The sequence below is a fragment of the Phaethon aethereus genome (genome assembly GCF_964289735.1).
Source record: "Phaethon aethereus genome assembly, chromosome: 5".
In the NCBI taxonomy this organism is placed as follows: domain Eukaryota; kingdom Metazoa; phylum Chordata; class Aves; order Phaethontiformes; family Phaethontidae; genus Phaethon; species Phaethon aethereus.
In genome coordinates, this window is record NC_138579.1 from 19,832,869 (window position 1) to 19,850,471 (window position 17,603).

The following is a 17,603-nucleotide window of genomic DNA, read 5'->3' on the forward strand; positions in this document are numbered from 1 at the left end:
TATTTAGCAATAGACTTGATATTGGACATTGTTTAATAGGAAAATTTTAGCATACATTACTTATATGTAGCAAATAATGTACTTCTTGTATTTGTTTTGTTTCATCTTCAGTGCTGTTCTTTGCTTCAGGTTCTGATAAAGTGTGGGAACACACTGTGCTTTCTGTAATGTTAAGGCCGAGTTTGAATGTGAAAAGTAATTCATAGTATTATAATTTAGCATATACATTACAGCTATCAGAGCAGAAAAGCTCCTTCATGTAATTGGACTCTGCAGACTAGAAAGTTAATTGCTAAATCAGTTTAATCCAGAAAAGTATTGCACCTTTCAACTCTCTGGAGCTGGACTGATTAGTAAAAATGCGCATAGCAAAATGAAATCGTTCTTATTGACAACAGTAGATATGAAACCTTCAAAATTAGAGTATAATGCTAATTTAATATACTTAATCTCAGTATAGTAAATAATTAATGTCCTTTTGGCATTCAGTTATTAAGTTGAAAATCTGGGCAGAATATTGAGTGTGAAGTTAAAATTCTTAAAAATAGAACTAATGCTGTCAGGTGAACCTCCCCCCCGCCTTAAGTGGTACTGATAAGTACTTGTGGTGCCATTTTTAACTGCATGTATTTTAGGTGTAAGTCTATAAGAAAATGTTTATACCAGTGTATCTTCTTAATAATTGAAGAATGTGCCCTTAAATAACAATTTCTCCCCCAAAAATTAGTGTTTAGAAAGAGCCATGAAGTTTGCGTTTGAAGAGTTCCATCTCTGGTATCAATTTGCGTTGTCCTTGATGGCAGCAGGAAAAGTAAGTCTTAATTTTTGCATGAAATTCTTGTATTGATGGCTTTTGATAACAACTTTTGGCACTTCGATAATTTTAATCTTTAGTGGTTTTGAAAATTATTCTAATCCTTAGATCATCTAAGTACACTGTACTCCTTAATGTATGCCTAAAGCTGTACAAAGAATGTTGTTATTCCAATAGTTTCTAATTTAGGAAGACTGAAAGGTGGTAAGAACTATCTTGCCAACAAGCTTAAGTTAAGCTAATTGAATATAAGTAGTGAATTATACCAGATTATATTATCCAGTAACGACCTTGTTTAAGTGTTGTTTTGATGAACAAATTTTATGCATAGGTACAAAGTAATGCTGATTCATGATGCTATTGCTTTTTTTTTCCTTTGGGAATTTCTGACTGTCTTTTTTCATACTACTAATAAAATGAGTGGGATTTTTAAAAAAAAAAAATATAACCTAGGAACTTATGTTATCAGATATCAGATTATTTTCGTTTCTTTTTGCTTTTCCCTTGTCATGTTACGGAAAATAAATCACAGTCATTATGTAATGTAAACAATACCTATTTTCTAAAAGATCATTCTCAATGGGGGTAATCTGCTTATCTTCAGTATGGGGAAAAGGAATGATTTATATTTTCTTTAGAAAATATTTTTAGAAGCATATTGGTTCTGAAGGGGCTTGAATCTTCTTCCCATTCTCTGTTTACTTAGAGTTATCTTCTAAACTGTGATTGGATGGAGGTGGGTGAATTTAAAAAAGAGGAGCAGTGCCACTCTGTTCTACAGTCTTGTATCAGAGCTATTCCCAAGTGCTGTGGTAACTCCCAAAGAGCACTAAAACACTGCTTGTTCTGAAGACTCTGTCCTATTTCTGCTCTTTCATTTGCTTGGCTCAAATGTTGTGAGCTTACAGGGCTATCAGAGTTTTAAATACATCGCAAGACTGTTTTCTGAATCGTGTACCATTGGAATTACATTCTGGGCAAATGTTTCACTGGAGACACTTAATGATAGTTCATAGGGGTTAAATAGCAACAGCAGTGCCTTAAGTCTTGTGTTTCACTTGCATGAGGAGTTGTGGCAAATTGTCAACAAAATGTTTAGTAATGCCTCCTTCATATAGGAAAAATAAAATAAATGGTGGAAATAGGAATCTTCTATCTGTGAAACATATTTATGCTTTTAGTAATTTCAATGGAAAATGTTTTTAACAGTCTGCTCGAGCTGTTAAAGTTTTGAAGGAATGTATACGTTTGAAACCAGACGATGCAACTATTCCACTCCTTGCTGCAAAGCTCTGTATGGGATCTCTCCACTGGGTAAGCTTTGTCACTCTTCGTCTTTTCAGCATGAGCTGTGCTAAAATGCAGCTAAATTTTGGTTTAAGGATGTAGCAATACTTTTGCACAGCGACCACATGCACTTGGTCATCTCTGAAAATACAGCACAGATACATATATGCACCTGTGCATCCCTGTTTGCATGGCTAATTTAAAATACCTGACAGCAGTGGTTATGTTTATCAAGGTAGCATATCGTAATACTGATCTAAGACACAGCTAAAAATGTATTAGAAATTGAAACGTTGGCATACAGAGATTAAAAATGCAACTTAGACTTCTGTTTCCTCTGTGCAAGAGGAAAATAACTTTTCTGGAAGATAATGAGGCAAATATTCAAGAGACCTTTCTGGTGATATCATGTTTGCAAACAGATGGGGTTTATGAATTCCTAGTAGGGACAGTGCTTTTTTTAAAAAATGTTACTGGAGTTGTATTTTAGATAACCGTGTAATTGGTGTACAAAATCTGTACAAAAAACATTAAGGTGATCAAAGAACATTGAGTGCTTTTCAAGATACACATGTCATTTTTAGAAGAATGATTGTATTTAAAAAAAGAGAAAAAGAGGAGGGAGATGTCACAATCAGAAATTGAGAAAATAGTGCAGTAGCAGAAACATGACTTGCCGAGTCTGACAAAAATACAGTCTTAATAATTAGATCCTAGTTCTGTAAATTGTTCCCTGGGGATAGACTCCATATGGAGTAGCTCACTATACTTAGCATTTACATTTACTGGAATGGATTAAATTTTTTTTTTTCTTTCTGGTTTGTTAAATAGTGTGCTAGCGTGGGTGTGCAGTTGAACTCTGACCTTTTACGTGTTTATTTATGAATTCACATACATTCAGCAATACTGTATGTGATGCAGAGTTCTGCATGGCTATGCTATTTTTTTGCAGGGTTGGAGCCATAGTTACTGTAAATCATTTTCCTAAATAACTGGTTCATGGGGCAAAAACTCTATTTATGAAATGCAAAAATGGTAGATGGCATATGGACCAGAAATGCCTTTTTTATTAAAAAAGAAAAACAAAACAAAACCAAAAATGGCAAAAACACAGTAAGTTTAGAATGATCTGTGTGTTATATGCTAGTTTCTCTCAACCATAGGAATGGGTGCTTCAGCGTAAATTTGTGCTCTTTACTCAGTATTTAGCAGGAAAACTAAGTCTAATGAAACACAAAGTAGTCCTTAAAAGCAATCATGGCTGAGATTTCAACAGACTCAGTGTACACATGCTGTGCATTCTTGTCATTATAAAGTAAGCTTTAGCTAGTTTTAGACTTACATGGATGTTTTATAATATTTTCAGTTGGAAGAAGCTGAAAGATTTGCCAAAACAGTTGTTGATCTTGGGGACAAAACATCAGAGTTCAAAGCAAAAGGCTACTTGGCACTGGGATTGACTTACAGTCTGCAGGCTACTGATGGTAAGAGAAGAATAAACATTCACGTTTGGAAATTCCCATGTTGCCTAAAAAAGGATACCTAGCAGAATGCTAGACTTAAAGCTTCTGTGTGCAACCATTTTTTTAGTCAATGTATTAAAACTTCTTCAACGAGCACATGGAACGAAATCTCTTGATCCTGCATATCACTGATTAAATATATCCTTTTCAGCATCTTTGCGAGGGATGCAAGAAGTCTTGCAGAGAAAGGCTCTTCTTGCATTTCAGAGGTGAGTGGGTGTTAATCTTTTCATTTCATTCTGCTGTATGTAGTGAAAAGTTTTATTATGTGTTAAAAAGAGGGACTTGTAGAAGACCTTGTAATGAAGATTTCACATCTGGAAACCTCGCTTCATGAGTACAGAATGTGTTTCTTTAGCATTTACTTCACCATTTTCTGTCAGAAATGTCTAAATTGATTTCTAAGGATTTCCTTTTATTTCATTTTAAAGACATTTGTGTGGCACTTTAGTATAATATACTTGCTCAAAGAAGTATTTTTTTCTTATGTAGAAGGGAAGATGGTATGATGCAAGGTTTCAAGTCATGGTTCAATGTGATAGTGTTTCTACAAGAGTTGGTCCTGATTGGATTATACAGCAGGCTTTTGCAATTATCTCTGTAGAGGCACAGCGATAGTTGAGGCCCTGCTGCTGTGGATGAGGGCTGAAATGCAGGTATTAAGGCAAGTTAGCTAGGAGGGGAAAGAAAAAAAAATCATATCTGGCAGTTTAACACCGTAGGCAACGACAACGCAAATGCCCTGTCTTCTAAGTGCCTATTCTGTCTGCACAGAAGTAGTGCTATTGGGCATGACAGTAGTTCGTTCTCAAGGGTTTGACTCTGCAAACAAAATGACAATAAACAGGTGAATGAGAACATCTCTACCCTAATTATAGAAGAAACAAAACTTGCAATGTCTAAATATATCTATATTTATATACCCTTGAAAACCCTATCTTCGGTGAGAGAGGCCTAAATGCTTCTGAGAAGTTGATTTGTGCATTAATGTGAATGTGAAGTCTGGGGTTTTTATTGGTGATTTTGTGTCTGAGGGGATAGGTTGAAAAAGTGTTTTGCAGGTAACTGTAGAGTGAGGCTGGTATATATTGTTCTTTCCCTTTTCTGTCTTAACTACTCCTCTGTATGTAAATATGTTTTAAAGTATCTTTGCTCTTCCTGTTCCTTAATGGTTTTAGTAGTTTTTGTTATTTCAGCATTCTTTCTCCATGTTTCTATCTCCTCGTTTATATCCCAGTTCCTCACCCATCCCACTTACCATTGACATAATCATCGCTGTTTCAAAAATACTGTGCTGTTTCTTGCCATTTCTACCCATTCACTACTTCTGCTTTCTTCTGCTGATTTTTTTGAAACAGCAGGGGATGAAGTGAACCATAGCCTGAAGCTAGTCCATCCCAGTTCAATGCCTGCTGACTCTACCCTCCTGTGTAGTATAGTGATTCCCAAAATTCTGAGAGTCGTTCTTACTGGAAAATTTCCATTTTCTGAGGTTTGAGGTTGTGCAGCATTTTGATCACCCATAAATATGAGGATGTGTAGATATGGTAGGTAGCGTACTGCTCATTGTGGTAATATTTTATTAGGTTGCTCTAGAAAAAGAAGTGGTTTGAGTTAAAAGAGAATAAGCAATACACAGGTTAGGAGAACTATTTTTCAAAGAGTATTCAGCATCTTATCACTGTGAAATTACTTTTTTACACTCTTTACTCAAATATTGTTGCTTGGTTGTATTATGTTGTCTTTCACCCAGGAACGTCTCTGTCTCATTCTCTACAGCTGAACAATAAGCCTCTTGATATCTTAACTGTTGAGTTTCGAAGACTTCCTAGCAGCAAATAGTGCTATTTGAAATCTGAAAACATATCTAGCATCTCTTCAGTGAATCATTACAGATGTCCTTTAACTATATAGCTTGAGTGGAACTTTGGTTTTGTAGTGATCTGGAGCTTTGAAATATGTGTGCTAGCTAGCAGAATATAAATTTATACACAGAAAGTCTTGGGAACATGAGGATTAATTGCATCTGATTTCTATGCATCTTTCTGATGCTTTGGGTTTTTCTTTGTTTTTTTCTTTTTCCAGTTGATACAACCTCCTAGAAACAGTGTTTTGTATCTTTAAGTATATGTTGCAGGGTACTGATGTTGTTATATGTTCGTCTTTTCTGCTGGCCTTTCTCAGAATGAACTTGTATGTAGGCTTTTAATTAAAGTACCTTTCAGAGGTTTTAGTAATGTGCAGGGTATATATTTTGAAAACTCTAGTGAATTGCTGATATTGCTGTTAGTGTTATTGCTGATATGAGTAGCTCAGATTCCACATCTTGAATAGTATGGTTTGGCCCTTGAAAAGAACAGAGTTTCTGGATCTCAAAAATCCCGTAGCTACCTTCTAAGAGAAAAGAAAAAGTATGTTTTGAAAGGTGATTGTTCTGCAAATTAACATTCCCCACTTGTGTTCATATAGAGACTCACACCTGATGGATCATCTGTACTGGAAATACAATTCAATGTGGTTGAAAATGTTGCTGGTTCCTTGTGTTGATAACATAGGTATAGGATGTAACTGAAAATTTGTTACTACAGAGCTCAGCATACCAGAATCATGTCCACTTTCTCTTCCCACATCTTAAAAATAAATGTTTTCCAGGAGGTGGCAGTTGAAATGCTCCATTGATCTCCTATACAATTTATAAAACAAGCAGCTATACTGACCTCAGTATTTTGATCTGCCAAGTTTTTGTTTTGGTTTGGTTTGGTTTTTGGGGTTGTTTTTTTTTGTGGGGTTTTTTTAATCATTTACCTAGAGGATCAGTTCCTGAAGAAATAGAGGTCCTGAAGAATAGAGGTCCTGAAGAAATACAGTTATGTTTTGGACCCTTGCCTGTGCCAGATTTCAAAGCTACCAGTTTGTGATAGTGGCCATTTGAGAAGATGCTTGTTGCCATCTTTGAACAATGCTGAGGGGGTGTTTATTTCACTAACTTTTTTGTTTATTTTGTAAAAGACTTTCAGTGCTTTCCCTGTGGTTGGTGTGAATTGAAGTTTCACAGAACTCATCAAATGGTTGATAGTAACAGCTTTATTCTTTCACTAGCTGAAGCTTGAGTGATTGAATAAGTACTTTCCAAGTTAAAAACTCTTGTTCTCACTTAGTCTTGATTAATCTGTGAACTTAAATTTTAAAAAGTACTGATCCTGGACCCTGTTAGGCTTTATATGTGACTCTAATATCCAATTTAGAGGTAAATTTAACAAAACATGAAACTGTCCCCTAATAACTTAAACTACTTTGATACATGTTGGGTGTACTTGCTAAACTGCTGAAGCTATCTTTTTGGGATTGGGAAGACAGAAATGCACAAATGGGAAGCAGAAATTTCCCTTTGTGGTTGTAATAGCTTAAAAGTCAATTTTGTTCCTCCCTCACAATGGAGACAACTCATTAGATGTAATAATCATCCTCAGAACATGTGCTATTTCTAAATGAGCCTCCATTAAAAGAATGCAACAAATAGAAATCAAAAATATAGTTCCAGGCTTGCTGCCCAGTATTTACTACACATCATTTTGGGGTACAGCCATACATTTTTTTCATCTTTATGTTCAAGCATTCCCCCCCCCCGCCAAGCTTTATCTTGCAGCGGAAAGATTGTGTCACAGAGAAAATTGTTGTATTGTTCTTGAATTACGAGAACATCTTCTGTAGGATAAGTGTCAAAATGAATAAGACAAAGTGTGTGTATTTGACCAAAACATTAAAAACAAGCAAAAAATATTTCAGAAAAAGGTGGAAAAAAGTTTTTTCTTTGTTTTAGTAATTGGGTTTGCTTGCAACAGAAATAGTTACAAATATTTTGAGAGTGAACAATCATAAAACACTGCTGCTCTTGGGCAACTCAGCATTTTTGTGGACAAAAGTTGTATTTATAAAAAGATCATCAGCATAAACTTCATCTGAACTTCAAACATAGTTTCATGATGAGTCAGATCTTACGCTGTCTTTTACTGTAATGCTATGTTAAAGCAGCTGGCCAGCCTAGATTTCTTTTACATTGCTACATAGCAAGGTGCTCTGCTAACTTAATCTCAAAGCAACTCAAAGCCAAGAAGTAATTGGCTTCCTAGGAGACTTAGTATGCTGGACTGAAAAATGTGCTTAAACTTTGGGACTCTGAAGCATGAACAAAGGTCTGATCTACTTTGCTGCCGCTCTTCTTCTTTGAGTTCTGCGCTTCAGAACCATCCTGATCAGGATCGATGCGATTGCTTGGGTACTTCTCATGCAGATGACATAATTCTTGTCTTTGAAGGCATATTGTTTTGTGGGATTTTTGGTTTTTTTTTTTCCTTTTTCTGTAAGAAAACTCTGCTTAATTAATTTTTATTATAACTGTTCTTAGATAATTACATTTAGTGTTTGTTTAGGAGTATATTTTAATTGAAGAATCATTTTGTATTGCTCATTTTAAAGATTTATACCAAAATTACATAATTAATTTCTATTAACAATGACTCTTTAATGGCCTAAAGTGCTTCCTTTAAATCAAGGACAATCGAGAAATATGAGAGAAGTCACTGGGATGAACACCGCTTACATCAAAATATGAGCATACATGAAGAGATCTGAATATGAATATATGTGCATTTGTGGGTATGTCTAACCTGTATTAACAGGGGAAAAATTCACTGCTTTTTATTTTGTTTCTTTGTTTTTAAGGGCTCACAGTTTGTCTCCAACGGATCATCTGGCAGCATTTTACTTGGCACTGCAGCTTGCCATATCCAGACAGGTTAGTTGTGTTTTAGAAGTACAGCCTTACACTGTCATATGAAGATCAGAATTTGTATCTATTGATGGATACAGATGAAGATATCTTCAATAAAAACTTGGTTTTCCTCGTGCGTGTATGCATATGTATGGACAAAAACCCTGAAATATTCTCCCTGAACACCTTCAGTCTTGTATACTTCTCCAGGGTTCTGCTACAGTATTTCCAGCTGGAGAATCAGAAATAAGACATAATTCATTCAATTTATTTGTTTCAACATTTAAGTTGCTGGATAAAGAGGAAAAAAAAGTAGTAGATTTTTACTCTGTTTTTACCTATTGTGCGTAATTTCTGCTCAGACTAGTTATCTGGAGAGTGCGACTCTTGACTCTAGTCTTTAATGATCTTGACTCTAGTCTTTAATGATCTTGACTCTAGTCTTTAATGATTTTTGAGTCTCTAGTATCTGCCAAGATCTGTGCCTTTTCTGAATACTTGTAGGAGGTTTGGTTATTGTGAACGAAATTACACAAATGTGTTTAAGAAAACTGGAAAATATTTTAAAGCTATGAGAGATCAGACCTCAGTCCAACTTATGTTATGTTTAAGGGATTTAGGATTCTACCGTATATCACATGAATTTGGATAACGTGGAGCTGCTTTGTATATGTCATGGTAAGCCTTTTCCTGTGTCAAGTTTATTTTAGGAAGTAGTTTTGAGCACAGTAGTTTACATGCTCTAGGTGACTACTTTTCATTGCTCATAAGTAGCAGAGACATTGGACTATGTCACATTAGAGTGGCATGGGTTGTCTCTTTAAAAGCACAAAAGATTTTTCAGTAGCAGACTATGACTGTACTTATAAATTCCAAACTTCTCATGTTGCTTAATTAAATTTCCTGTTTTTAACACTTAGTGTTCTTATTTTGAGTAAAAGCACATGCAGCTGAGGGCATCATGAAATTCCATGTGAAAAGTTACTGTTGAAGTCTAGCTGTATGTTTTAGTTAATATATTATAATTAAAATATTTTCAAAATCATATAGAAATACAACCAATACTTGAAAAATAATTGTAAGTGAATATTTTAAAGGGCTGAAAGGAACTGTTTTAATAAAACTTGTATCTTATTTTCCAGGGTTAACATACTTAATTTTTACTGTTCACTGTAGAGCATCAGGTCCATCTGAGTTGTGTCTTACAGGAGTCTATAGAATTCTACGTGGTAGCTAGGTGAATATTTTGAAAGTTTTATGGATGTGCAATCAAGTAATAGGCAATACTTCTAATAGTGGTGCTTTCTTTTTCTGCCTTTTTTTTTTTAATCAGATACCAGAAGCTTTGGGTTATGTTCGTCAGGCTCTGCAACTACAAGGAGATGATGCCAACTCTCTTCATCTCCTTGCTCTCTTGCTATCAGCCCAGAAACACTATCATGATGCTTTGAATATCATTGATATGGCCTTGAGTGAATATCCAGAAAATTTTATGTGAGTGAATGTCATGTTTGCTTTCTACACTTTCTCTCATATTTATTTTTCTTAGATCCTCATCTCTTTCATTTCAAGAGGGGATGGATTTAAAGATTCGTCTCAGGTTTTTTCCCAACAGTCTTCCTCCCTGCCCGTTTAATGCAAGTCTGCTTTTTATTAAAGGCTTGTTAAATACTGATTAAGGATTTGGTTTTGGAAGGGAGGCTAGTGCTGGATAATTGATCTTTTGTTTTTTCTACAGACTCTTTATTTAGATAATTTCCCCCTGTTGAATAGTTTAGAGTATTTTTCTGTCTTCTGTTTTTATGCAATATTCTGAGAAGAATAAATAGGACTTTACTATTAGGTAGGATAGATTTATCCCATCCTACAGATAACTCTATGCATATTGTATGGAATCTATTCTGTAAAATACATCATAACAGAGAATATCCTCTTTTGCCTGTGTAATAACTAGTCATCTCAAGTTTGCTGATGATTCACTAAACAAGTGAAGAGGGAAGAAGGATGTTTGGTAGATGTTCTCTTGTTGTTCAAGAAAGAAATAATTCTTTGTGTTTATTCTTCCTGTTAAGTATATCTTAATATATATTTCGATTTTGTACTTTTGTAAGTTTTTTTTATTTTGTTATGAAAATCTAATGAAACGCTTTACAGTGACATATCTCAGGGACAGCTTCCATTCACTTCCAGTGTTCTGTTCCTATGCTTTACCAACAGTGACTAAGGTTGTAATCCATAGTGTTACAAATATTCTAAATGCTTATTTAGACAATTTTTTGAAGTATCTCAATCTTAACTTTTACATTACTGGCCTGTATGATAAATTATTACTATATCAACATACCAAAAATACAATTTCTTTAAGAAAATTATTAGTTATTTATTAGATTGAAAGTAGAAATTATAGTGTTTTTAATTTCTGTTCCTTGATATTTCATGCCTCCTTTTGGCTGTCTGTATAAGGTACTGTTACCTATTTCCTCATAAATCTGACCAGGACGTCTATTGATAGCACCTCTCCTCAGAACTTCTGTGGCTCACATTACTGTGGATTCTGCTGATCTCATGACAGTTATATTTTTCAAGAGTGCAGGAACAACTTCATGGTTTACTGCTTAAGTACAAATACTTCATCTTCTTGATCACCAGATCCGGGTTCATTAATCTTGTTTTTAGTTGTGTTGTCTTCTAATGACCTGCCCCCTAGAATCTTTCATTTGCCTCAGACTTGAAGTATCAACTGCCTAATTTTATACCCTGTTATTGTTAAAACCAAAAATGTTCAAAGCACCACGATCTGTCATCTTCTGCCTGTTCTTGGTTCATCTTCTGCCTGTTCTTGGTTCATCTTCTGCCACTTAGTGGCAAGGTATATGACAAAGCAGAAGCTACTGTATCTCAGAATAGTAATAGTCTAGAAGAAGTATTTCTGAAACTGCAGTTTTCCCCATTGTAATAAGAGAACAAAGGACGATTCAATAAAATGTTTAAAATTACTCTTGTGAGCATTCATGAAGTATTTATTGGTTTTTCAAATATGGTTCATGGCCTTTCCATACTTGTTTATAATTGCGTCTTGTGGTTAAGAATGTTTCCTGAGTTGTTTTAAAAAGTACTCATCTTTCTATTAATGTATGTATGTATATTAATCATATGGGTCATAATGCTGGTTCTAAATTGCTGTATAATACAAACACCCTGGTGATGCAGTGTACTATGTTACAACCTACTGGTACAGATCAGGGAATTTGAGAGGAATATCTTGGCAGTAGGAATTGCCACCAGATGTGGCAACAATTGCTGAAGAATCCAAGGTGAAACGCAGCTATATGTGTATCTGGACAGTCTTTTAGAGTCTTGTTTTTAGTGCTGTCAGGTTACTTCTGGTTCCCAGAGAAATCAAGGATATGATTGAAATTCCTTGTGTGCTCTCTGCAATTGATACTGATAGCCAGCCAGACACATATGGTCAATATTATAAATTTGGATTTATTCCTTCATGTAACTGGATTATTTTCGCAAGGACTTACCAGCAAAACCTCAAGTTTAAAATCTGCTCTTGTGCACTATATCTGGTGCTTTTGAAATGGTTGACAATGTATATGTGCATGTATATATAAAATATAAAACACAAATGCTTAGTGTATTGTTGATTCTATTTTCTTATTCTGCAACTTCTGTAAATGGTACAATCTCACGGTACTTCCTAGCAGACTGGGAAGACATCCTCTTGTGTCCTCTAAGGCTTGCTAATTTTTAGATATACTGAAACATTTGATTATTCACTTACGATATTTTATTGGCTTTTATAAACACTTCAAATATAATCATGTTTTATGTTTTATCTTTTGGCTATGTCTCCAATTCCAATAAGCTAAATATTACAAGACTTTTCATGGTATTCTCTGTATTTCTGTTATAATGAATCCATTACCTCAGGCTTATGCAAAATGATACTTTGGTTAGTTTGCAGCGTAATAAATCTCTGTACTTGGAAAATATTAAAGTAAAACATAGGACTTGTGATTTATGTTATTTCTTTTATTGTTATTCTTACCCACATACCCGCATACCTCTGGATGCTGTAATTGCATTGCTGCACTGAGTGCTGTCCTGCTCTGTTCACAGCTGTATGTTCTTTTTGTTTTGCTTTTCTTTGAAAAGAATCTAAATTTTCAGAAGTTTATACTATTACATCTTTGTAAAATGCCAGAGGTTGCAAGGAAGTCATAGAGTATACTGAGTCATGTTGAGAAGTGGATACTTTCCAGCACTCTTCTGTTGTGGTCAATTAGTTAATATGTTGCCCGTCAGTTTTTGACCTTTGAAAACCTGATGCATTCCTAGAATTCATGTTCATTATTTGAGGCATATAGCAAGCATACCTTCATATCTTAAATTAGTGTTAACCTTCCGGCACTATAAAAGCTAGAAAGTTGCTGAACAAATGTGGCCAATCAGATAAAGATTTTGCCCCATGCACCTCTAAGTCAGTAAGCAGAAAGAAATTCCTCAGAGCCAGACACTTCCATCCCGTCATTATCTAAAGGAGTGGAAGGAATGAGCAAACATCACATTGTGCTGTTAGCAACAAGGTATAGCTTTTTCTTTGAATACAGAGTTGATTGTTCTTCCTTCGTTCATTATATTGGCAGCATAAATGTGCAGTCTGCTCCGAGACCTTAAGGGGTATAGGGAAAAACTATTGGTGAAAATCTAAGAAACCTCTAAAAGTGAAATAGGTATGTAGTAATGTTTTCCAGAAATAATAAAAATGCAAAATATTTGCTGGATATCTATAACACTATCATTTCAAACTTCTTGTAAGCATAAAATGCTGGGTTGTAACCACTCTACATATAAACAAGTTACCTGTGTTCATCAGAGGAATACTGTCAATCTACTCTTAAATGTTAGCTAACCTCTGAAGCCTCATGAAATCTGAGAGTGCTTTGATCCACAGACAAAAAGATCTCTAGACAAAAGATTACTGAACAAATTAAGATTACTGCAAAGATTATGAATGCCCTGCTCTGGTGAGATGGGTGGAAGTAAGGTGCCAGCACCAAAAAAAATCTGAAAAGTCAATCTCAGTCAGGTCCTTGTGCATCTGAAACAGAAACAGGGACATTGAACACCTCAGAGGGATGGAACACCTCTCCTGTGAGGACAGGCTAAGAGAGTTGGGGTTGTTCAGCCTGGAGAAGAGAGAGTTCTGGGGAGACCTTACTGCAGCCTTCCAGTACTTAAAGGGGGCTTCTAAGAAAGATGGGGACAGAGTTTTTAGCGGGGCCTGTAGCAATAGGAGAAGGAGTAATGGTTTTAAACTAGAAGAGGGCAGATTTTGACTAGATAGAAGGAATAAATTTTTCAGAATGAGGGTGGTGAAACACTGGCACAGGTTGCCCAAAAGGGTGGTAGATGCCCCATCCCTGGCAACATTCAAGGTCAGGTTGGATGGGGCTCTGAGCAACCTGCTGTAGTTGAAAATGTCCCTGCGTACTGCAGGAGGGTTGGACTAGATGACCTTTGAAGCTCCCTTCCAATCCAAAAATTCTATGATTCTATGATACATGCTGAATGCAAAGAGAGTAGGCAGGTAAGAACCACAATATATCCTAAATTACTAGAGTACTTAACTGTGAGGGCGGCTTGAGGTCTTAGCTGCTTGGGTTTTCCTTGAATTCTATTTATTTGACTCCAGTGTTTGCCTACTCTGAATGTATAAGCAGTCCCAGAGGTTTGCACTACAGCATGAAGATGTATTCAATGGTCATTGTGTTGCATTGGTTCATCTTTGGCTTGTGTATCTTGTGCAATATATGTAGTACAATTGTATGTGCAATTACCTGAGGTGCTTTATTTATAAACTCCTTTCCATGAGTCTTTCCTGTCTTTTTATCTGCTTATTATGAGGAATCTATATCTTAGTGGCCTTTTGAATTATATGAAATCATGAAACAATACTTTTATCTGTTTCTACTTCATGGTTAGTCAAAAGTAGATTCTCAGTCAAGGGAGACAGAGTTAGATTTCTTAACGAAATACTTGTGATATTGTTTTCTTTATCTTAGCTATTTGGGGTTCCCTCATTTCAAGTGTTGGGGCACTTAAAGATGAGTATAGTGCCTGAAATTAGTGTAATTAGGCAAAATAAATAATAAATATTAACTGCTAATTTTATGCTCAAAATTGAACTGGAATGGATAGCAGCTGACAAGCTTTTAAAGTAGCAGAAGTAGGGAACAGCAGATGGGTTATTTGAGGAGTGCAAGCATGTTATTTTAATGTTAAGTACACTCAAAAAGGAAAGACATATGGTAACAGGTTTGGAGACAACTGAAGACTAAGTTCACAGATTAAACATTTATATTTGTTGAAGTGTGATGGAAATTTTTTTCTTCCAAGAATATTTCACAGAAGCATCAGGCCAATATGTCACTCCTCTGAAAAATATTAAATCCTTTCCTTCCTGACCCTCAAGGGCTCTTTTGAGCTACAGTGGATTTCCCAGAATTGCAGAGCCTTTTAACATGCCTCTTGGCTCATTGATTAACAAACATGTTTTCTTCTGGGAGTTGTCCGGGTGCTGTTGTCCAACAGAAGAGCTGGTTGGTACATGCAATGTGTGATGATGCATACACTGGTGTTTTGTGGGACAGGGTTGTATCTATCAATTCAAGGGAATAGACTACACTATCCTTGTTTTCCCAAGGTTGATAGTAGTTGCACTACGGTGTGTGATGCTGGTTAAACTTGCACATTTTTCCTTGATAAATAGAGCACTGGGAATTATTTGAGGAAAGGGTGGTAATATATGATTGGACAAGAAGTAGTGATCTTCTGGGCTTGCCAAAATCATGTCTTTCAAGTTGGTGTATTCATTCTTGTCAACATTTGACAACATGCTTTTTCAAATCCATTCCTATCTTGCAAGTTTACTGAATTTGTTCTCAGGAATGATTTTTCTGTATGTCATGAAAGACAGTATCAGTTGCTTATGTTTTTTTCTTTTTTTTTGTTACCCCTCCTTGGTTGTTATTATGTGCTTTTACAGAATGGTCCATTAAAAAAGACATTGTAGATAGGTAGATATTACTTTATATAAAAAATTGGTCATTGGCCTCAGGGTCTTATCCCTGAATTATATTTGCTAGGCTGTAGATTTTTCTTTGAAACTTGATTGAAAGAGTCCCAGTTTGGGTCATGAGCTGGCTGCCGCAGGGTGTTCAAAGCAGGAAAAGAAAAAGTTTTCAAGTGTAACTAATTTGTTCTGGCTTTAGTCAGAAACTATCTTCATTATAGTTTACAGATTTAAGGACATTGAGTTCATAAGTTGGAATATAGTATACATAAACTCCACCAAAAGTCACAGGACTGGCAGCTGCTTTTCCTTGCAAAGAAGCAATGCTACTGCTTTCTGAACAAATATATGGAGAATAATATTTCAAGGGGTGCAGCAGAGGCCATCCAGTGCACACCAAGGATACCTATTAATGATTTCCACAACATTGTGTTATTTTAGGGCTTGAGGACTGTTTTTGTTGGATCTTTTGCTTGTTTGAGAGTCAGGCTTCAAATAGCAATCTGAACTGCCTATTTTTATTTCATCTATGTTTCTGTGTGTATATGGGCTTCCCACTGTTGGGGATCTGTGCAACCAAAGTTGGAGGAGATTACCCTTATGATTAATACTGGCACTATAGAAATCTCTCGTTTTTTCCTGAATCACTTGGAACAGATTTTACATCTTTTGGTATGTTTGGTGATTGTTTGAGAAACAGTTTACAAGACTTTTTTTATTGAGGTAAATGATTTTCTGGAGATTTTACAAAAACTAGATTTTGTTGCTTGACCTCTTGTTGCCGGTGTTGGGCATCCAGTGATTCAGTCAATTGGATTTCCCGAGGAACTGGATTGATAGAGGCAGCTGAGAAAATACCTAAGTAGACATTGCTGATAGTTGTGTTTCAGTGACCTCTTCTCATTAATTGTGTCTTGTTAGCTTGCAAATGCAGCTTGGATAATTGAGACTCATTCCTGACCATTGCCTCTAATTTGAGCAAAAATGAGAAGCAGATGTACTTAATTGGGAAGGAGGAAACTGGCTTCAGGATAAGGCGAGAGAAATTGATTAGGTAGCAATGTCACAGAAATTCAAAAGAAGTCACCAGGAAATAAGATTAATTTGTTCAGTCATGCAAAAAATTATTTCAAGGTACTTACAAATGATGATTTTTCACATTTTGTAATGAATGATTTATATTTATATCTTTCCTGGTAATAAAACTTCCCTTGAGTACTCAAAATGGAGTAGACTGACTGTGCAAGGTTTCGCTTTGCAATTGCAGCAGACACCTCTATGAATTTCTTTTTGTATTTTGATTATTGTCCTTCTATCAGGTGATAGAACTGATGGACATAAAATCATTGAATGTATAAGTACATCCTTTATAAAATGCATGTATTTCATATTCTATCTAGTTTCATGTTGTCATTCTCCCTGTATGTTAAATTTTTGCAATTGTGTCATTTTGCATTTTGATGATCATGCAGATAGTTTGGAGTTGACTAAAGTGAAGCTGTAAGCTTTCTACAGCAAACCTTAAAGGGACAGCTGTCAAAACTGGCTGCTCAAATTAATAGTTTGAAGCCAAGAGGATCAATTTTTAAACCCGTGACCTTCTATATATAAGAAGTTGCTAAATTTGCTTCAGTTTTTCTATTAATATAGCTTTAGCTAAAGCATGCCTTCCAGAGGACATCCAATCTTGATAAGAGGACATCCAGTCTTGATAAGAACACATCAAACACCGGAGAAACCATTGGAGTGTGTTTGTAGCTGGTTTCATTTGCACTCTTCATTAAGACTGTATTTTTGTTCTTGATTTGAATTGATCCCTTATTTGTTTCCAGCCGTTGGTTTTTGTATCATTCTTTACTAAGCACTCTCTAATATGGTGACTTCATACTCCCATGGTAGCTTCTGTAATCAGGTCACCATCTCCAAATGTCCTTTCTGATAAGAACGTCACCACACTTGCTGACAGTAGGGCAGCCTTTCACTTATCTGTTGCACTGTAGCCAGTTTTCATCACATCTAAACAAGAACTGCACAAAATATTTCAGTATCATTTATCACTGCTTTGTAGAGAAAATCACCTGCATTGTGTCTGTTGGAAAGGATTGTGTTAATTATTCTGGGCAT

General features: G+C 35.6%; 1 protein-coding gene across 3 annotated transcripts in view; it reads left to right on the forward strand.

Annotated features, from left to right (window-relative positions):
- The window catches only part of TTC7B (tetratricopeptide repeat domain 7B), a gene marked incomplete at both ends in the record, with an annotated part of 151,145 nt that overhangs the window by 72,083 nt on the left and 61,459 nt on the right, over positions 1-17,603 (forward strand). For all 3 annotated transcript variants that reach the window (XM_082000320.1, XM_082000321.1, XM_082000322.1), the window contains 6 exons: positions 728-811; positions 2,024-2,128; positions 3,468-3,585; positions 3,776-3,833; positions 8,347-8,419; positions 9,729-9,889. In XM_082000320.1, the coding sequence (XP_081856446.1) occupies positions 728-811; positions 2,024-2,128; positions 3,468-3,585; positions 3,776-3,833; positions 8,347-8,419; positions 9,729-9,889 (599 nt within the window). The remainder of the gene's footprint in view (positions 1-727; positions 812-2,023; positions 2,129-3,467; positions 3,586-3,775; positions 3,834-8,346; positions 8,420-9,728; positions 9,890-17,603) is intronic.